The 22,956-nt window shown below is 37.7% G+C and overlaps 2 protein-coding genes across 2 annotated transcripts in view; both read left to right on the top strand.

The window, feature by feature from the left end:
- The window catches only part of LOC140228806 (nidogen-1-like), an 87,337-nt gene extending 81,221 nt beyond the window's left edge, over positions 1-6,116 (top strand). Inside the window, exon 22 of the mRNA XM_072309083.1 lies at positions 3,743-6,116. The gene's annotated coding sequence lies outside the window, so the exon portion shown is untranslated. The remainder of the gene's footprint in view (positions 1-3,742) is intronic.
- A 3,314-nt stretch (positions 6,117-9,430) lies between these two features.
- Positions 9,431-19,620, top strand: LOC140228795 (cytochrome P450 3A6-like). Its single transcript, XM_072309072.1, has 13 exons — positions 9,431-9,511; positions 10,714-10,807; positions 11,461-11,513; positions 12,044-12,140; positions 12,692-12,808; positions 13,738-13,826; positions 14,146-14,294; positions 14,778-14,911; positions 15,729-15,887; positions 17,070-17,290; positions 17,647-17,784; positions 18,582-18,744; positions 19,488-19,620. Exons 1-13 carry the CDS (start codon positions 9,462-9,464, stop codon positions 19,563-19,565), a joined length of 1,542 nt encoding a protein of 513 aa, XP_072165173.1. The 5' UTR covers positions 9,431-9,461; the 3' UTR covers positions 19,566-19,620.
- Positions 19,621-22,956: the final 3,336 nt, after the last annotated feature.

The following is a 22,956-nucleotide window of genomic DNA, read 5'->3' as shown; positions in this document are numbered from 1 at the left end:
CAAGTATGCCATAAAAATGAAACTCAAGCTAAGAAATTCAGCACCGACAGGCAAAAGAAGGGCAAGTCAGCGCCGTGAAAACGTATTTGTTCGTAATACGTTTTTTGTGACTTAACGCGCTTGTATGCGTTCGGAACGATAACAAAATAGGTCACCTCACACGAAAAAAAAAAACAAAAACCAACAACAACAACAACCACCAACGCCCAAGGAATGAAAGAGACATCAACATGAAGAACAAGCATGCCATAAAAATGAAACTAAAGCTGAAGAAATTCAGCACCGACAGGCAAAAATGACTCTGAGCAAGGCAGCGCCGTTTAAACGTGTTTATTCATTACGTTTTTGTGATTTAACGCGGTTGTATGCGTTCGGAACGAGAAGAATTAAAACAAAATGGGTCACCTCAAACGGAAAAAAAAAAAAATCGCCAACCCCCAAGGAATGAAAGAGACATCAACATGAAGAACAAGTATGCCATAAAAATGAGACTAAAGCTGAAGAAATTCAGCACCGACAGGCAAAAGAAGGGCAAGTCAGCGCCGTGAAAACGTGTTTGTTCGTTACGATTTTTTTTTTTTTTTTTGTGATTTAACGCGGTTGTATGCATTCGGAACGATAAGAATTAAAACAAAATAGGCCACCTCACACACAAAAAACAACAACAAACACCAACCCCCAAGGAATGAAAGAGACATCAACATGAAGAACAAGCATGCCATAAAAATGAAACTAAAGCTGAAGAAATTCAGCACCGACAGGCAAAAATGACTCTGAGCAAGGCAGCGCCGTGAAAACATGTTTATTCATTACGTTTTTGTGATTTAACGCGGTTGTATGCGTTCGGAACGATAAAAATTGAAACACAATGGGTCACCTCACACGGAAAAAAAAAGAAAAAAAAAAGAAAAAAAAATCGCCAACCCCCAAGGAATGAAAGAGACATCAACATGAAGAACAAGCATGCCATAAAAATGAAACTAAAGCTGAAGAAATTCAGCACCGACAGGCAAAAATGACTCTGAGCAAGGCAGCGCCGTGAAAACATGTTTATTCATTACGTTTTTGTGATTTAACGCGGTTGTATGCGTTCGGAACGATAAAAATTGAAACACAATGGGTCACCTCACACGGAAAAAAAAAGAAAAAAAAAAGAAAAAAAAATCGCCAACCCCCAAGGAATGAAAGAGACATCAACATGAAGAACAAGTATGCCATAAAAATGAAACTCAAGCTAAAGAAATTCAGCACCGACAGGCAAAAGAAGGGCAAGTCAGCGCCGTGAAAACGTGTTTGTTCGTTACGTTTTTTGTGACTTAACGCGGTTGTATGCGTTCGTAACGATAAGAATTAAAACAAAATAGGTCACCTCACACGAAAAAAACAAAAACAAAAACACCAACCCCCAAGGAATGAAAGAGACATCAACATGAAGAACAAGCATGCCATAAAAATGAAACTAAAGCTGAAGAAATTCAGCACCGACAGGCAAAAATGACTCTGAGCAAGGCAGCGCCGTGAAAACATGTTTATTCATTACGTTTTTGTGATTTAACGCGGTTGTATGCGTTCGGAACGATAAAAATTGAAACACAATGGGTCACCTCACACGGAAAAAAAAAGAAAAAAAAAAGAAAAAAAAATCGCCAACCCCCAAGGAATGAAAGAGACATCAACATGAAGAACAAATATGCCATAAAAATGAAACTCAAGCTAAAGAAATTCTGCACCGACAGGCAAAAGAAGGGCAAGTCAGCGCCGTGAAAACGTGTTTGTTCGTTACGTTTTTTGTGACTTAACGCGGTTGTATGCGTTCGGAACGATAAGAATTAAAACAAAATAGGTCACCTCACACGGAAAAAAAAAACACCAACCCCCAAGGAATGAAAGAGACATCAACATGAAGAACAAGTATACCACAGAAATGAAACTCAAGCTAAAGAAATTCAGCACCGACAGGCAAAAGAAGGGCAAGTCAGCGCCGTGAAAACGTGTTTGTTCGTTACGTTTTTTGTGACTTAACGCGGTTGTATGCGTTCGGAACGATAAGAATTAAAACAAAATAGGTCACCTCACACGGAAAAAAAAAACACCAACCCCCAAGGAATGAAAGAGACATCAACATGAAGAACAAGTATACCACAGAAATGAAACTCAAGCTAAAGAAATTCAGCACCGACAGGCAAAAGAAGGGCAAGTCAGCGCCGTGAAAACGTGTTTGTTCGTTACGTTTTTTGTGACTTAACGCGGTTGTATGCGTTCGTAACGATAAGAATTAAAACAAAATAGGTCACCTCACACGGAAAAAAAAAGAAAAAAAAAAGAAAAAAAAATCGCCAACCCCCAAGGAATGAAAGAGACATCAACATGAAGAACAAGCATGCCATAAAAATGAAACTAAAGCTGAAGAAATTCAGCACCGAAAGGCAAAAATGACTCTGAGCAAGGCAGCGCCGTGAAAACGTGTTTATTCATTACGTTTTTGTGATTTAACGCGGTTGTATGCGTTCGGAACGATAAGAATTAAAACAAAATAGGTCACCTCACACGGAAAAAAAAACACCAACCCCCAAGGAATGAAAGAGACATCAACATGAAGAACAAGTATGCCATAAAAATGAGACTAAAGCTGAAGAAATTCAGCACCGACAGGCAAAAATGAGCAAGCCAGTGCCGAAAATACGTGTTTATTCATTACGTTTTTGTGATTTAACGCGGTTGTATGCGTTCAGAACGATATTAATTACTGTACGAGCTGAAATTTTCGCGTACAGATATTTTTGCAAATCTAGAGCTACTTGGGGGACGTTTTCGCGTGTTGTTTATTTCGCGGTTGCGAGGGTCTAAGTAAACGAACCTTAGTTATTCGCGTGTTGTTATTTTCGCGGTTCAAAGACGATTCGCGAAATTCGCGAAAATTTCAGCTCGTACACTAAATCAAAATAGGTCACCTCACACGAAAAAAAAAAAAAAACCAACAACACCAACCACCAAGGACTGAAAGAAACATCAACATGAAGAACAAGTATAATATAATGCCATAAAAATGAAACTCAAGCTAAAGCAATATTCAGCACCGACAGGTAAAAATGAGCAAGTCAACGCCGAAAATACGTGTTTATTCATTTTTGAATACATCACCCCTTCTCAGTGACACCTTAAAACTATAAAAGCACACGTGTTTTCTTCTTTTTCTTCAATTAACAGTCAGTTATAAAGCTCTTTCACTTTGAGTCAATATCATGGCGCGGCCCGATGTGGATCGCATTGCAGTGTGAGCGCGGGCGCGAACATACAGATAATGAAATGTTGCCCGCAAGATGGCGCTATTCCACAATAGTGAAAGGGAGGGGAATATTTTGCTGTACAATGTGTACGCGTTGCGAACGCGTATGGCAAAACGCAACGCGGAAAGTACACGTACCTACGCGTTTTTGGGGTAACGCGTAGGTAAGTTTAACGTGATCAGCACTGTACAAGTACAGTGTATTTTCAACAAAAACTAACATATAATATATTTACAGTAGAATAATTACAATCATGATTAAAATATGTTAACATATTCAGTGAAATCAAAGTAATAAACTGGTTTATGCTGTTCATATTTGATAAAAGAAATTATATAGTTTGTTGTGAGTGTGAATGTAAGCTACAAGAGAGTTTTTCCCCATGAATGAATTGGGGTGGAGACGTATTGAGTGTATTGTAACGTCTCTGAAATTCTGTGTTTTCTCATTTCCAGGTGCACCATCCCCACGAAGACAGCAGAAGAAATCAGCCTTGTTTAGTGACCTCACCCTTCTCAGACTCATCCCAAGAGCTGTTTTTCTCAAACAGTGTGGACATATGTCTCTCTGTCACTTTTCCTATCCCCTCCCCTAATAGTTCATTGACCCCATTCGGGTAGCCTCTTACACAAGACAGGAGATTTCTCTTACTTTCTCTTGGACTTGTATGTGTAAATTGTATCATTTCCTAGTTATGATACAGTGTATTGATTAGCTCTCGTATTCATACTGACAAGTGTATCCACTTCTATTGAGAAGTACAAGTTTTTATTTTTATCCAGCTGGATTTAGGTCTTCATGTTGTACAGGAGTTTTTAGGTTATTTTTATCATTATTATTTTTTTTTTTTGGTCCCCTGTAGACTTGTTAAATAAGTGACTTTTCAAACGCTGCATGAGATGAAGCATCCAAAAGCTGAATATAACCCACACACGCCATATGCATTGCATTCTTTGTGTCAGGTACTTAACGCTTTTGCTCGCGGTATTAGGTCATGAAGTAGGTGTGAACTGATGTTCCACCCTCAGGATGAGTTTTATTGTCTTCCACAATGTGTTTCATCATACAGATGGTGCTTCTTCCAGTACTTTCAAAGCAGAAAGTCTATGCAAGTCATCTTCATTTTTCTACCATAATCATAACGGTGCAGACTTTTCTACTTCTGCTGTCCCCTGAAGTACGATATTTTGCATCTGCAAAGTGCCTTTCATTATCTTCAACAGAATTTCTTTTGCAAGGAAATCAAGATGTGTCAATTGCATGAAGGTTTATTTCCGTTCAGGGCATGATGGAATGTCTTGCTGCATCACCATTATTAGCACTTTGTCAATAAAATATCAGGTTGATAATATCAATTAGCTTTTGTATAACTGTTGTGAAATGTTTGTAATATGTATATATTTAGGACTATTTTAGAACAAGGCCTGTAGGGTATATATTTTTCCACACCAAGTTCTATGAAATCAGGTAACTCCATTCACATGCATACCACATGTAAATACAAGACCTGAAAATGGGCAGATTTTTGGACAATCTAGAAACATATTACCTGGATCGCCCTTCAGGGCAGAGGCATAAAAATTACAAATTAAAATCCAAGACATTCACTGTCTTAGATTTTCTCCAACAGGCATTCAGTCGAAATTTAAACTGACGACATTTGATCAAATTAGTTTTAGTAACTAGGTAGCTAGCTGTCAATAATTTGCTGCCACTTGAGTGTGGATTATTCAGAATGTTTGTTAAGATATACTGCATGAGGAATAGAAAGGTTTTGAGCAAAATGTGCAAGTGTGAACACATTCATTACCTTGTACTTTAAACCTTCACTCGCTTTGAAGACTTTTCAGTCAGTGTAACAAAGTTTCCGACCAGTTCCAAGCTCTGTGGTTCTATCTAGTCATCCACAGTGAAATACAACTTTGGGTTTGTCTAATTCTGATTCAAAAGGCTGCCTATGTTTTATTGAGTGTGGCAAGGGCAGTGTGTGAAATTTTACCAATGGTTAACAACATTGCAAAATCCCCAGTCTTTCTGTCCACGAAATCTATTTTGAATGTAATTGGATGTCTTTCACCGTTTTATGATTACCATATTTATGACAGACCATTTCTAGGAGGACAGAAAAAAGGAAGAAGGTCTTAATTCTTGCTTTTTTTAACATTACAGATTGTTCATGAGGCGATGTAAGTGTATGTTGAGGAGCATGCTGACTTGCTCTGATAGCCTGCTACAGTAATCAAATCACTATGCATTTATATTAGCCATTAGATTGATAATTGTGTTGTCTTATTTGTTTGCTTTTTAGCTTGAAGAGTCTACCCTTATTATCTTGTTGAAAGTCACAGCGACTGTAACCTTTATAGCGGATACTCTGTGAACATATTTATGCAAAACTTTCTTACTTTAGTTACCCATTCTTTTTCTCTTCCTTTTTACACCTGACTCTAAGCACATCTTTGGGTTTGTGTTAGTCGTGTAAATAGGAGGCAGAGTGAACGTAGTAGCTCTCTAGTATGCCTGCTTTTTATTATTGTGTATGTGAAAAATTAGAAAGTAACTTATTCCAGCAGAACATTGAAGAGTTTGAAACATGCATAGATTAATTTTGTGCTATCATGGTGTTTTTATATATATATATATCACATTACAGATGCAATCAGGACATTTGTCTGAACCTGACGGAAATCATTTGCCAGAAAAAGCGAAAGAAGTATTACAGGAGCAAACAGCTAATTCATCATGTCTTGTTGAGAAAACACAAATTATTCCTGAATCGTGTAAATGCTGATATTCTCAATAAAAGAATTCAACTAGGTGCTATTTCAAATACCCACTGATGTTTTAGTCATTTGTGCATTTTTGTTTGTTTGTTTGTTTGTTTGTGTTTTTAGTACATCAGAGAGAAATAGAGGGAGAGAGAGGTTCAAAGTGTTGTTTAATTTGTATGTAGCAAGGTATTTGATGTGTTGCAAGAGATTTAGTCGCTTATTCTTATTGTGAATAAGACCATTTGAAATAGCCTGTATTTGTTTATATACCTTTTGGAAAGTTGATCATCTTGTGAAATTTTTTTATGACGTTAAAAAAAAAAATTGTTTTTAGAAATCTTTCTACATGCTTCAATTAATCATCCAATCATAGATAAATAAATGAATATATATATACATATATATACATATAATCATATATAATCATTTATAATCATATATATATATATATATATATATATATATATATATATATATATACATACACATACATGTAAATAAGTCCAAACGTGTTGAGATTTCACGTATTGGCTCCACAAAGAAATGAAGAAACAAACTGGTAATGGTTTCTTCATTTGTTATACATGCATATATGTATGTATATATATATATATATTAATATAATATGTCTGTATCAGAGCTCAACATAGCATTGATCGGTGGCTTGATTGCCCAGGGCCCTGTTTTATGAATAGTTATAACTGATTATATAGTTGATTTCTATGGTAAATCTATGGCAGCCTGTGTAGTAAGGAAATTTATAATCAATTATATCTTTTGATAAAATGAGGCCCAGGACCTCTGAAAATTTATATCAGGCCACCAAATAAAAAAAACAAAAAACAAACAAAAAGAAACAAAAAAGGTTACCTTTTGGCAAATCGACATCACATTTCAGTTAATACACAGCATGACATAATTTTGAACTGTTCGAGATAATAAGGACAGTGATGATGATAGTGATTGTGATGATGATGATGATGATAATAATAATAATAATATTATTATTATTATTATTATCATTATTATCATTATTATTATCATCATCATCATTGTATAATAGTGGTAAAAATAATGATGAAAATAATTAACAGCGCTTTATGGAGCTGAACAGCGTGTTAATATGCAACAATAGGTTATAGTATATATACAAAGTAGGCTGTATAATAATGATGGCTCGGTCACAGTAAGTTCATATTAATGTATAGTTTGTTTGTTTTCTTCTTCTTTTTCTTCTTCTTTTTTATTACATAAAATTTGGCAACCTACATCATCATTCTGGTCTTATCTTCTATCCGTTCTCCGTTTCTTTTTCACAAACACTGATTACTCGGGGCTTACAGCCAAACAAGCTAGCTTTCATGTAGATCCCGTCATACTTCTCTTTGATCAACCCCATTTCGATTTCGATTTTGACCAGTTATCATTACATGTAATTACTGTGTTATCACCTTGTATATTGTTTGTTTTCTGCACATTGTTCACAAGGTAAAAGAACTTGTCTGGTTTCTGTTGTAATGTTCATAAATGAGAAGTATGAAAATAAAATGAATTGAATTGAATTGAATTGAATAATATTAAAATACTCTATCCTTTCAAGAAAAGGAATGACTAATACAGTGCACTCCCTTTATAACTAAAACGGTTGTAACGAAATTTCGGTACAACGAAGTAAAAATTCAGGCCGCAACATTATCGGCTCTTTGTTTTGATTATTGTGTATTTGTTCGGTTATAACGAAATTTCGATATAACGAAAGAAAACTGCCGGTCCCGAGGACTTCGTTGTAACGGGAGTCCACTGTACAATATACAATCGCAGCAGTGCCGAGTTCCATGTTTGAGATATTGACCGTATTATTATGCCAATATCATGACTCCAATTTCTTATAGAGCACAGGAACATCGTTTGTTTAAAAGGACTTCTAACTTTTATTGATTTTATTAAACAATAAATAAATATACAAAATCATCAAAGTTATCATTAACAAAATGTTCCTGTTGCCTCTATTAGACTAAATTTTAATGTAATTTCATATAATTTTCATCTATCTATTTTCTCCCCGCCAGTATATCTTTTCTTTCTCTGTACAAGGCTACTACCTTATTGGTAATAGTAGTATTGGGTGTCTAATACGAGTAATGAATTGACACACACACACACACACACACACACACACACACACACACACACACACACATATATATATATATATATATATATATATATATATATATATATATATATATACGTGTATGTATGTATATACAACGTATGTATCAATTTATAGCTTTATTTCTATCCATCCGTTCAATCCATCTAGATTGAGTCTGCATGGATTATTTTTATCTACGATCACTATAGCAACAATATCAGCTGTCTAAATTCTCTTGTTTAGAGTTCCATTAAAGGGTGTGTACAGTTCTGGTCGAGGTGTAGATTTAGCTTTTAACATTTTGCGAGATATTCAGAAACCACTCTATGAGATGTCAAAGAGCATTCAGTTCTAAGGGGTATCAAAAGATTATTCGACGAAAATCGGTTTTGAAATGACTGAGATATCCAATAACAAGGTGAAACAAAGAGATCCTAATAAAGTTGGGGCATGTCGCCTTTTATTATTAGCACTTTTTTGGATATCTCAGCCATTTGAAAACCAATTTTCATCAAATAAACGTTGAATCCTTCTTAAAATTACATGCTCTTTCATATTTCATAAGAGGCTTTTCATTATCTCACTTAGGAATGTTCAAAACATGAATCCCTACCTCAACCAGTACTGTACAGTCCCTTTAAGTAATTGGACGTAATGGTATATAATACTCTTCAAGCGCTATTTGTGTATAGGAACGAACCATGCATCGGTTATGATAAGGCGTATTAGACTACAGATCAAGGGGGAGCGAAGGAAGGGAAGGTACAATGAGTGTGGCACCTGGTAGTCAAATTCATCGTCTGTTTGGAGTAGCTTAAGTGTTCACTCTATACGTGTTTATTCACTCAGGCAGAGTAGCAGCATCAGAAAAACAAAATCAGTTCTCTGTATTAGGCGGTCCAGAATTTAAGCGGCGAGTCAAGACCTTGCCATTTATGGTAAATGATATTTCCGCTCCCCTGTTTGTTTTGTCAGCGATAGATATTACCCGCGGTGGGCGTGGTTAATCGGTATTAATATTGATATCGAGTCCAGCCGAGGTTTGATATTGTGTCGTACCGTGACTGTGTACTTGACGAATTATTGTACAGCTACCGTATACCAAACTACACGAAGCATTGTGTCTCCGGCACAAATAATTTTCTATCTGTTGAATTTGCGTTCGAAGTCAGAGCCAGATAAAGGGTTCACGCTATTCACAACGAGTTTGGCAAAACTCATACAAACGGAGAGAGAACAAGCACCACCATGTACGCAACATTAGGCGTCATCGCTGCATGCATAGTACTATACTTCTTGTGAGTATATATACATAGTGATATTAGATACAAGCTGGGCACCATATACATTAGTCTGTATATTAATGGCCCTACAATTATATAGTGGTACAATATTGTCTGCTAATTCCATGTGAATATGCCATATCATGTCGATAGTCAACTGAAGACGAGCCGTAAGTGGTGCTGTTTTATATTGTATTGTTCCGTGAATCTGGGCCATATTTATTGAGCATGAAAGCGATGTATAGGCTTTGATTTAGTCCCCTAAATGTATGCGTGCTGATTATATATCTCAATACGTGTGTTGTGTGCCATACAACAGGGCGAAGGTTGTACTATGTACATACAACGCGACTGCAACATATTGTATGCATAAGACTAGGCAGATCGTCAAAGGGTCGTCTTTGAGTAGTCGTTGAGTGCATAGTATGAATATCGATCTTTTTCCATTCAACGCGTTTTTAGTGTAACCAGCTATATAGCTAAAATGTCTTTCACCCATGCATATTTTAACAATTTTGTGAGCGTAGACTAAATTCCAGTGAACAAATTACATATTTCAGTGGCAGTCGCCATGAACAATGAGTAACTACAGATACGAAGTACCAAAGTTCAAATATGCCTCTAGTCTAGACATTTATCTTATTGGAATATTACAGGTGACTCTTATCTCATAATATGTACAGTCATCTCAGACTCAGATCAAGTATACTCATGAACGATTTCATGTTCTTAGACACAAGGATTATGATTATTGATACCAAAAAAAAAATCATTGTCATATCTGTGTATGCATGTATGGGGCATACATAGAGCGAGGTGCGCCTGTATATAAAAAATGTCTGGATTTAAAACTAACTACAATCAATGACCTGTCATTTCCTTAATTTATTACTTTAAGGAACATTTATTCTATAAAAAGAGGGATTGCCCTACACTCTAAGAAAAATATAGGTTCAACTTTGCACCTTTACAAGACAGTGTCACACCAGGAGCACCTTAATTACGGGTGCAACTTTGTACAATAAATCAGACAAATCAGACCTTTACCACAATACCCTTTTGGTCTGAAAGGTGCAAAGTTGTACCCGCAAAGGTGCTCCCAGTGTGACACTGTTCAAGGTGCAAAGTTGAACCTATTTTTCTCAGAGTGTATTCCTGGAAGAACAGTCTTTGCTATCAAGGAATTGCCCATGTTTTCCTGGTCACTTCTCCACCAGGTATGACAAATGGTGCAGGACGTACTTCTGGAGGCGCGGCATTCCGAGCCCCCCGTCTATCCCGGTGTTCGGCAACTTCACCGAGTGGTTTGTGGTGAGCCTCTTACTCCTGTGACAATATCTATAAAGAAGATGGATCTGGGCCCCATTTCATTAAAAAAACAAGGCTGACATGAAAGCAAGTCTTACTGCAATGGCGAGTGTTATGGTCGTGACAAGAATCCCGCTTCCTGATTGGCTGTTGCTATACAAGAAGCTGCCATTTTTATTTTCAGCAAGAATTGCTACCCTAACATCTTGTACAAAATTGGGCCCAGATTGAAGGGGGGGGGGGGGGGCGATAGAAGAGGAGATCAAGAAAAGATAAATCATATAGAAGAAAATGGTATGGAATATATCCACCTGTATCAAGAGTCTAATGCAACTGATGCATATCGTGTTTCCAGATGTTACGATTTTTTTTTATTCCAAAAGATTATTACATACTGTTTTTCTTCGTTTCGTTTATTACATTTTTAACAACGAGTGACAATATACAAACATAGCACGAGAAAATGACAGATAATTAAAAAATAAAAATGCATTTAAATTCTCAATACGTCGAAATATCGTAATAAATAAACGCCGTGAATTGAGGGAGAAATAAATAAACGTATACATGCTATTTTACTGCATGATATTGAAAATGGAGGGGAAGATAAAAAGGAGAGCTTGTAATATGCTTTCCCTTTGCTTTTATACCTACAGGTGTTCCATGATGTTTTTGCAGGGTATTTCAAGAAATATGGCAAAGTTGTCGGGTAAGTGATGTGATACGATGTATTGATAAAAAAGGGAAATTTCCGTACAATATGATCTATTCGTGAAAATGAAGCGAATTGCATTTGAAATTATTTCAGACAAGGATATCGTGATCCACGGATTCTTTGGGATTTAAACATTGGCGCATTGTGTTTTCCCAATCGAATAAGAAGATCAAGTAAAAACCCAGCCATTTGACATGATAGTCACCATTTCATGTGACTGACTCTCAGCCCATAGTCACACAATGTATTGCAACTATTTGGCACTTGACGAATCATCTGTGAATATCTATAGAGATACTGACCTCAGGAAAACTCGTTTATTGCTTTCTAGCATATTCATAATTCATACCCTGCATGGAGATTGTTAGAGGAAGTGAAATTTCAAGAATCAACCAGATTTCATTAATTTGAATTAACTTGAGGAGAAAAGAGATTGAGGTAAAACTATAGCTACAGAATTATGTAGAGTATAATTATAATTGACTTCCATTTCGTGTTCCACTGGCTGTCTTGATGGCTGGCAGGGTGTACAGTTTTCGGAAGCCTATGCTCCTTGTAGCCGATGTTGACATCGCCAGGAAGATCCTCGTAAAGGATTTCGACTGCTTCGTGAACAGAGAGGTGAGAATTTGATCGGATGGCTTCACTTGTGACATCAGGTATTATGGCCGTATCTACTTTGCTATACGAATAGTAGTTTTGATGGAACTTGGACATTATCATTATTTTTTTTTTTGGTTATTTTGTTTTACGTGTATAGGAAGCAATATTCATAAGCAAGCAAGAACTGGTGCACATCAATTTTGTCGTACAACTTCCATTTACAAGTCGCGGCAAGGCCCTTCTCAAATTTCCCGCCTTCTTCAGATCTCGTCTGCATCATGTTCACACGACTGTTTTTTCAAACTAGCTGCATATCCGCTCTCCTTTCAACTTCTCTCTTTTATCACTTTCGCTTCATCATGTTTTATTTGTTTTTCTTTTAACTAAACATGCATATCGCCTGACCTCCTCTCTTGTAGTAACCACCCCTCAATTTCATAGTTTTTGTCCAAAGTGTATGATTATTACGTTCAAAAGACACTACTGTAGAAACATCACTATTTCGCTCTTGATATCTATTAAATTCTCCATCTCTAATAATACTCGCATGGTCTATCTCCTTCTACCAGCGGAACCGGCTGAATATGGGCATCATACGATCGAGCTTAGTGGGGGCCAGGGATGACAGGTGGCGAAGAACGCGGAATCTTCTCTCCCCAACGTTTGCTAACATCAAGCTGAAAAAGGTTGGCGTTTAACTCTCTTGTATTATAAAATAGACATCTCACATAGTGCAGTTGGCCAGTGGTAATGACGGCGTTAACTGGGAAACGTTTCCAGTCGTACCCATATTCGCATTATGAGGCGTTAGAAAGCGAAACACACCACAAAATATTATGGGAAAATTATAAATGCACTACTTATGCATTCGCGCTTTAGAGTTTACGTCTTCAACCAGTGATACCAGTTTCATTCAAACCAAAAATAAACTGATCATTCAGGTCTCCTAGAGAGTGTTTCAGAATATTCTCTGGTGTAAACACGTCATTAAGAAGGCAATCTTAACAAACCGTCTCTTATCAAGCGTTATGCTGCGCTTACACCTATGTTCCCGGCGGCCACGGCAGCCCTGTTGCGCGCCCCGTTTGCCTGAAACGTAATGCGTCCTGAGTAGATGAGACATTCTCATGTTTTCCCTTCTTCTTATTTTGGTCTTGTTCGTTCCAGTCCTCGCTCCGGTGAACATAGAGTTATCAGACGCTGTTCTCATGGCGTCTGGTCAGGCTAGACTATCAATATTTTCCGGCGCGTCCCGCTAGGGACCGCCTCCAAGTTATGTTACGGCCTATTACGTGCCGTCGTGTTTTGTTGCGTTCACCCCGTTTTATTACGGCATACAATGTTTCTCATTAGCACCGGGACTGCCGTGGCTGTTTTTTTAATTTTTTGTTTTGTTTTGACAATTCAAAAACCTGACACGGCAATCACGGCAATCATGTATTGCCGTGCACGTTTGCCTATCCCGTCTCACCACGTTGTCTCACGTCCATCCCGTTTTGTCCACGGTGGCCTGAAACGTGACTGCCGAGGCCGCCAGGAACATAGTGTAAACACAGCACGACGTATCGAACGCCCATATTATTAATCCCTCGATCATGACATTCCTGTATCACAGATGGTCCCACTGATGCGGGACTGCGGCGAGGTACTGGTCAGCGTCTTCTCGGAACGGGAAGCTGCGGGAAAGCCCATAGAATGCAAAGAGTAAGTATACATGAGACCATGGCTAGCTGAAGTTTGATGGGTTGTTAGATCCTCCTCCTCCTCCTCCTCCTCCTCCTCCTGATCACCACTACCACCACCACCACCACCACTACCATCATCATCATCATCATCATCCTTCTTTATTCTTCTTTGCATCCTCGTCCTCTTCCGTTCCTTTCTCTTCTTCTTTTTCTGAGATTCAAGTTGCAAGATCATAGTATAATTATAATACATGTCTACGAGTATACCTTTGTAACCACTTTGGCCCGTTGAATGACTGTGTGTCTTTTATTGTCAAATCTAATGTGCTTTGTTCCAGTTTGTATGGCGGCTTTGCCATGGATGTTGTGGGATCGTGTGCCTTCGGTATGAGAGTCAATTCACTAGTCAACAAGGATGATCCGTTCATCACCCATGCCAAGAAGGCCTTTTCGTTCAGCATCACCAGCCCAATCATTCTTTTATCCAGTGAGTATACAGCAAACGGCAGAATTTTGAACTTAAGATTATTTATATCGTAAGAAGAAGAAATATATATATATGTTCATTTATCTATCTATTTATTTATCTATTTCTTTGTTTGTTTGTTTGTTCGTTTTTTATTTATTTATTTATTTATTTATCTATCTCCAAAAATGTGGCAATTCTTGATAGACTGTCGAAAGATAGTTGAAAAACCAGTAAGACCCTTGAGCGCTCATTGAGAGATCGCTGACACACTGTTGAAAGACAATTGAAGGACCATTTTCACGAAAGACTGAAAAATAATGCTTCGAATCATTTCACTTTTTATTCTTTATTTTTCTTTATACCATGGAGACCACGAGATTAACTGAAAGTTAACTTGATTGTAATATTCTTAAACCAAACTGTGAGGTGTATTTATCATCACGAGTCAAGTAGCTCCAAACCTCTTTCGATGTCTCTCATTCCTTCTCTCAAAACTCTCAGTGCTCTTCCCGTGGTCGACTCTCGTAATCAATTTCTTCTACAAGCGGGGCGTCTTTCCGGAAGACGTGGAGAATTTTTTCATGGGAGTTTTCGAGAAGACGATTGCTGAGAGAAAAGCAGATGAAACATCAGAGGTTCGTCAAACTTGTGTTAATCCAAAATGTTTTAAAGATCTAAATGCGTGTGGACAATTATAAACCTGAATATATCTGTTGGTCGAGGGTACATCAGTTGAAAGAGGTTATCGCGGAGTCTGTTCACTAAGTGCTTAAATTAATCCTAAGTTCAATTCAACTGATTTTAGATGCAATTGTGGGATCTATCAGTTCTTAGAAGTTAGGAACTTTTCACTAAGGCATGACGACGGCTTGCTTAACAAGTTCACTTGTGTAGAATTTATGCATGCTTTCTGCTTTTGTTCTGCTTCCTTGTGCCCCAACTCATGCATTCGTATGGCGAGGCTACCATGTCATCATCCTTGCTCATTGTGATTTGAAAACATTCATATTCCTCATCCCGATCACTGTAAATCCTAAAACTCTGTACCCAGTATAACCAATTTATAGTTATTCTTTAATGTAAACGCCTGAAAATCATCCGGAGGTCCCCTTTTAAACTTCGTGTCGAAGTGCTAATCTGTGGTTAGCCAAACTGCATCAAAGCGTCTCCCTTGCGTTCATTCGTTTTTATGACACATACTGTATAGTATAATTTTTTTCCTTACTTCCTATAGATTGTGCAAGATTTTGACGTCACATCATCACCGCTAATCACTTGTAACATGGTCTGCCTCAAAAATATCGTTTTGAGCAGGTGCAGTTTCAGTTCCACTAGACGATATCCCCCTTTCTTTCATTTTCTTTTGTCACGTGCATCCTCCCTTCAGTAAAACTTCAAGGGCTGTAATGAAACTCCATTGCAATATACGCTGTCCATTTCACTCTCACGCAGAATTCAGACTTCTTGCGGCTGATGTTGAATGCCCACAAAGAGAAGGATGATGCCGGGCACGCTACGGAGGTCGAGGACGGTATCAGTGATCTAGCCCAGGAGACCGGGTGGAAACCAGCCCAGAAGACGGCACTCGACATGAAGGAAATTTTGGGCAATGTGAGACTTCGTGCTGAAATCTGTTCGGGTTTTTTTTTTTTTTTTTTTCAGTTCATTCGTCTGTGTCTGATATTCCAAATTTTCCAGGTCGGTAGGCATGTATACCGGCATTGAAATCATGAAGCACTGTAGTAAGACATGCAGATAAAAACAACAACAACAACAACAACAACAACAACAACAACAACAACAACAACAACAACAGCAACAACAACAGCAACAACAACGACAACAACAACACAAACAACGACAACAACAACAACACAGCATTGACCAGCACGGCCAACGACGATATGGCATTGAGTTCATCATCACCAATCATAAATTTGCTGCTTTCACATGTTTCAAATAGTAAATGTGTGAGAATGCGAAGTGAAAAAAAAAAACTACCTTTGAAATTGGTTTCCACGTTTATAATCGTTTATAACGTTTATATTGTAAACAGGGCTTGGCGTCGTGGTGAAAATCTGCCAATTCAGCTGGTACAGCAACAAGAATAATCATACTTCTGTGTCATTTTCTGTTTCGTACATCTATACAGATGTCTGCTTCCTCCTGCTGTCTCTATTATGTTTATTGATTCTACCCTCCTTCTCTCATTTTGGACTCATTCGTGTCCTTTCCCTTCTCTTCTTTACTCTTCTTCTCTTGGGGTGTTTGCTTGAGAAGGAATGGGGGCCGCCGGGTGGTGCCCATTGAGCAATGCCTTCAAGACGTATGATTATAAGAACACTACTATATAATATCTGTTCCTAATCCAACGATGTAGCGTCGGTTGGGAATGATAAGGGCGTTAATGGTTTCGAAAAAAAAAAACCCCACAAAAAACCAAGTAAACCACAAAAGTTCGTGCACACACACACACACACACACACACGCATTCTTTTTTCAGTGGCACGTAGTGTTTCCTTTCAAATAATGCAAAGGCAATATTCTAAACTGGGCAACGCTGTACAAAGTAACATATTTGCAAAATGTGGACCCAAGTATATATAAACAAAGGTTATAATATCATTCCTATTGTATCAAAATAATATGTACTTCTTCTTTTTTTTTCACGAACATAGAAATTAAAACTTGAAACACGTAATACATGTAAAACTTGATACATTTGATACATGTATAAACACACACATAAAACGGTAGTCACTGATAGTATTGTGTATCATTTTCCTTGTTCAGTCTGTAGGATTTTTCCTTGCTGGCTTCGAGACAACCAGTACGGCTCTTGGCTTCCTTTCCTACCTCCTGGCTACCAACGAATCTGTCCAGGACCGACTGATCGCCGAGGTGGCTCGCATGGCGCCAACTCTGGATGACGTCACCTTTGAGACCATCGCCAAGATGGAATACCTCAACATGGTTGTTATGGAAACACTTCGCTTTTACCCACCAGGAGAAGTGTAAGACGGCTCATAATCGTAATTTGTGAATTTGCATGAGGTTATTCGATGCGAAGTTCACTTCATTCAATTTCCCACTTTTGCTATGATTTCACGCACATAATGAAACGTGATGGGGGTAAGTTATTTACCGGGGATGTTTGCGTAATTTGATATAGAACAAGAGATGACAAGACCCTTTTCCAAAAATTTCATTAGCGAACCGAAGTGGCATCCAAGTGCAGGCTGGTTGAGCTACCATGCATAACACATGAACTTGCCTGATAATAATCATGACTCTTGTTGACTCATCCATGTTGTAACCTGAATTATCGTTTTGAAATATCGTTTTAATGCTGATTTCCTTTTCTTTCAAGCGTGGAGAGGGAGTGTAACAAGGATGTGACGTACAACGGGATGACAATCAAGAAAGGACAGTACATCTTTATCCCTACCTGGAACATCAACCACGACCCCGATTTGTGGCCAAACCCAGACACCTTTGACCCCGAGAGGTAATGAAAATTATATTTTGTGATAGCACATGCAAAGTTAACCCTTCCAGATACATAGACATACGTGCACATAATAATACACATAACACGAGAGCACTTAATTGGTCCTGACAAGTCCGAGAGAAAAGATTCTTACAAAAGCGCGTGGTTCAAAGCTTGTTGACTCCATGGAGTTAGCATGTTACATTAATAGTTATTTAATGCTATTGCTCGTACATTGCGTCACGAGTTCTGGCTAAATGATTTCAACATCAGTGATATGACGCTAATTCTCAATAAACCGCCGCTTGCCTTAATGACTAAAGGTCGCGTTCTGAAAATCATCTTTCGATTACCTTAATTAAGGATACTATTTTGTTATACTTTTTTTTTTCACCATTCGACTCACAGAAAATCGCTCTGTTTATCCGTCTAAATTTCAAGGGACATGACTACCGCTGTCCTGATCTATTCACGTCAATATAGGAGACTGCTGGCAGACAATAATCGAATGCTTAATTTGATAAGTGAATTACGACAAGGTAATGTAATACTTCCGAAGCGAACAACCAATATCAGACTGCAATCTCGTCATTACTGTCCATGGCCGAACTTCCCCCATTCCCCCTGCCCCCCCCCCCAAAAAAAAAATACAACAACAACAGCAACAACAACAATAATAATAACAACAACAACAACAATTAAAAATCAAAACCAAAACAAATGAATGTCAAAGAGCAGCGAGGCAAGAGATAGTAATGAAATACACAAATGCTACTCTGTTCATATTTGTGTTTGTGTTTGTGTCTGACATTAAGGTTCAGCAAGGAGAGGCGGGCTAACAACCACCCATCGGGATGGGTTCCCTTCGGGCTCGGTCCCCGCAGCTGTATCGGTGTAAGGTTTGCCATTCTCGAGATAAAGGTGGCAACGGTGTGTATCTTGCAGAAGTACCGCTTCGAACCAGGCCCGGAGACTGAGGTATTTTTGATTGGTTATTGTAGCTCTTCTATCAACCTTACATACATTACATTAAAAATTACTTCTCTTTTCCTTCATCGTAATACTATGATGTGATAAGACCAGTTCAGTTCTCATCTGCATCTATCTATCTATCTATCTATCTATCTATCTGTCTATCTATCTATTTGTCTGATTGTATAATTGCATTTTGATACATTGACTACAATAGCCTACAAACGTGCTTATTGGACTTCTGTAAAAATGTTGTTATATCAAACATCTATAATTATGATTACTTATGTATACGTGTGATATAAGAATTAAAAAAAAAATGCCAATATAACGATAGTTATAGTGCCTCCAATCTTTAAACAGTGAATGATCACGAGTCCCGTGGTACGGGAGACTTCAACCATATACAATCATGATGAAAGATGACATCCGCATGATATATTCAATGGGACGAAGCAGAATTGAGTAGAGCGTCTTATCTTAAATCACTAAATGCGAAATCTTGTTCCGCTGCACGAATAAAGATCCTTCACTATTGGTTTCAGATTTTCGGCTCGTGCGAAGGGCTGTATACATAGTTTGTGATGCCATCATCCGAAAATGTTATCTATGTACGCTTGTTAGCAAAGCGCGTGATGGTACTTTTCAGTATAAGACATGACATAAGCAGTCGACTAATCTGGCAGCGAAATATAATTTTCTTTAAGGGTGTTAAATATAATATATCTATATTTCTGTTTGTATTTCAGATTCCTCCCAAACTTGGCAATCTTGGTTTCCTGACTCCGCCGAACGGAATAAACCTCCGCGTTAGACCCATTCATTAGAAAAAATCAAGGGACAAGGAAAGGGATATAACAGGGAAGTCTATAATAGGATCACCAGAAATAACTATTACGAAACAGTAATGTTAGAGATTTGCAACCTGTTAATATGATTTCTTTTCTAGTGTGTAGTTGAGTTATAAAGGACAATAGCTGCGTTACTTGAATGGTGTGGTTTGCGAAAACTTGTTATGGAAAAAAAGTGTATTCAATTAGCATAAGCGCTCCATGACACACTTAGCTGTAATGCCTGTTGGTTAAGGTTAATTAGCGTAAGAAATTGTCAGCTGATGAATGTTTCATATGAAGTCCACACTATTTTGATGTTGCTGTTGTTTTTTAAAGATGTGTAGTAACGTCAACCACATTCATGTCAGCAGTAAAACAGTGAATTTACGTGTTGATCGCTGACAGTGTAAAAACAAACACAAAATGGAAATAACCAAAACAAACACAGGACGGCTAATAGCTACTGGTTTGTGACTTTAAGACTTTCATGCACATGTCATCAGAGGTACTAGTACAAATGTGTATAACGAAAGAGAAAGAGAATAAGAGTGTAGATGAGAGCGAAATGTAGAAGAAAGAGCTTGGGGTATGTACACGTATTAAACACTTGGATATATCATTATATTCGGGGTCTTATATTTCGTGCACTTAGAAGCGTACTGAAAACTACCAAAGATGTATTGATCAATGAAAGATGTTGCACATAATCCGTTTTGTAATGACTTTGTCTTTCTATCATAGTGTAAAACTGAAAAATTATTTTGTTTTGGTCTTTTGTCTTTCATTTACGTATAGTATCAACGTTTTTACCAGAGCATTCCTAACTATAGGATAATTGCATTACCTGCACGTATGTATTATACTGTGTTCCGAAGTGTGTCATGTCTGAATTCAGGCATAATTATGAAGAAACAATGTTTCATGTAAATCCATTTCTAAATGAGGATTCCTTTTACTTACACTGCATTGTCTTAGTGTATCTCACGTGCTGTTCTGTAATTGTTAGTTCTTGTATTTTTTTTTCGGGATGGGGTCGTTAAGGATGTCTTTTCTTATCATCCGATCGCTTTACTTTATTGATTATGACCAAGCTGTTGGAAACGAACAAACAAGCCTGCTTTCCCTCAAGTGGGTTAGGCACGCACCCATTGACACGTAAGATAAAAAATACAATTTTCTCTTGTTTGGCACAACTTTGTTTCTGTAACTCTTGTTCCTGTCAAAAATGTAACAATTTGATGTAATATTCGCTGTGAATGTTAGGAAAATAAGCTCAAATTCAATCGCATTGTTATGTTGGATCCATTGAACAGATGCTAACTCCACTAAGATGTCCTGTATATTACACGGCAATATGATTTAGGGCAGTGGTTCTTCTAAAGGTTTGCATGTCACAGTATGATTCCAATTCATGTGATGTCACAATGCTTTTGGGGAAGTGTACAAAGCGACTAATATTTTGTATGAAATATTTGGCATTTTATATAAAGTAGCATGATGACTTAGTTCATACAATGTCACAGTAAATTGATAAGATATATATACAAAGCGATGAAAGTTGTGTATTCGTGTGTCAAACAGAGTTATGAAAATACAATGAGCTGTAACAGCTATGATCATAATAATGTATACGTTGATCATGTATTCTGTGAAGAGTGTATCCTCTCCCTTTATTATTGGACCAATCACGTTAATATTTGTCATAAAATAACAATTCAAACTTCACTTTTTGTTATGGTTACAAGTACTCTGTGTTGGTCCTTCACCCAATTATATTAAAGAAAACCCAATTTCACCCAAATTGGAAGAGAAAAACACGCAATATCCGACTGACATGGCTGTCACTTTCCGTTTGGCAACCAGTGATGCCGGACATTGCTAAGTTATATTTACAACAAAATTTCTAGGTAAAGTCACCAATTTGGTTGGGGAGTGGCAAACAAAATGTACATAAAAAAGATGTCACCACTTTGTCCCCCCCCCCCACTTTTTTTTTTCCCCACGTTAGCTCATGGAACCCGGAAGTGCCCCCCCCCCCCCCCATTTTTGAAAACGTGGCGCCGGCGGGGCACAGTGCCCCCGGGCTTTATAGGATTTAACACTATTCGACCAGGGAGGTGGGAAGAGATCTCTTCCCACCTCCCTGATTCGATGCGTCATATCAGCTGTGCTTGACTAAGAATGTTTTCACCTTTTCCTGTCGCCACCTGAATTTACCTTTTCACTCCTTCTGACTTTGTTTTTTCCTCTCAATGAATGTCCATGGAAGTACAAAATGTCTTGTCTACAACATGTACTTGTATAAGGAGAGCACAACAGAGGACCAGGCAGATATTATGGGGGGGGGGGGGGGGAATGGAGATTACAGCGAGCTCCGTCGTTCTTCTATACCGATATATGATCGATAATAGTCTACACCAAAGCGTGCGCTTCTATACTCTTTGGTCTACACTAACTTACTTTAACTCAACCCTGTGATACCAAGGAGGTTTAAAGGGATGGTACAGTATTGGTGGAGATGAGAATTTGGCTTTTAACTTTTTGCGAGATACCAAGAAAACACTTATGAAATAGTACAGAGCTAACCATTTTAAGAGGAATTCAAAGTTTATTTGATGAAAATCGGTTTTGGAAGGACTGAAACATCCAAAAACAAAGTAAAACAAAGCGATCGTAATAAAGTGTGGGTCCCACACTTATTAGAAACGCTCTATTTTGGATATCTCAGCTATTTCAAAACCAATTTTCATCAAATAAACATTGAATTCCTCATGGAATTACATGCTCTTTCATATTTCATAAGAGGTTTCTCATTATCTCACCAAAAAAATGTTAGAAACCTGAAATTAGGTCTCAACCAGAACTATACAATCCCTTTAAGAGTTGGAGTTCCAACTGGCTGTAATTACTCAAACAGTTGTCAGATTTCTATTGATGTACAAAAGAATTCCACAGGTGCACTTGTGCCTTTGATGATCGATGTTCGACGCCGCCGTCTTGCTGAGCAATCTGAAGATTCATTTTGAACGTTATTAGAATGTTGGCCATATTTCACTTATTTATCTATTAAATGAAATGAAATTTCACTTAATGATATAAAAGCATGTAAAACAAAAGTCAATCCCGTCCAGAAAGTTGTGCATAAGTGTAAATCAGAGCTGTATCATGTGAAAATGTTTAAAACTGTACCATCCTTGAAAGCTGGTTTTATCACTTTTCCCCTTAATTTCCACAAATGAAACTAATATGGAACAATCTTCAAGTATAATTCTTTATTGATAGACAATGTCATGTCAGATTAGTGCCCGGGTATGCCCAGTCGAGTAATTTAAATCTTTATTTCAGTATTTTTTGCCCAATTTCTATTCGCGCGTCCTCGTGTCAG

Source organism: Diadema setosum, chromosome 1, assembly GCF_964275005.1.
Source record: "Diadema setosum chromosome 1, eeDiaSeto1, whole genome shotgun sequence".
NCBI lineage: Eukaryota > Metazoa > Echinodermata > Echinoidea > Diadematoida > Diadematidae > Diadema > Diadema setosum.
This window is presented reverse-complemented; position numbering and strand designations above follow the sequence as displayed.

What these genes read in the sequence shown, in the direction of transcription:
- LOC140228795 (XM_072309072.1), top strand. Translation starts at nt 9,462, where the DNA reads ATGTACGCAACATTAGGCGTCATCGCTGCATGCATAGTACTATACTTC. An exon ending in TGAAGGAAATTTTGGGCAAT is followed by an intron (nt 15,888 to 17,069) that starts GTGAGACTTCGT and finishes TTCCTTGTTCAG; the next exon opens with TCTGTAGGATTTTTCCTTGC. An exon ending in TTTTACCCACCAGGAGAAGT is followed by an intron (nt 17,291 to 17,646) that starts GTAAGACGGCTC and finishes TTTTCTTTCAAG; the next exon opens with CGTGGAGAGGGAGTGTAACA.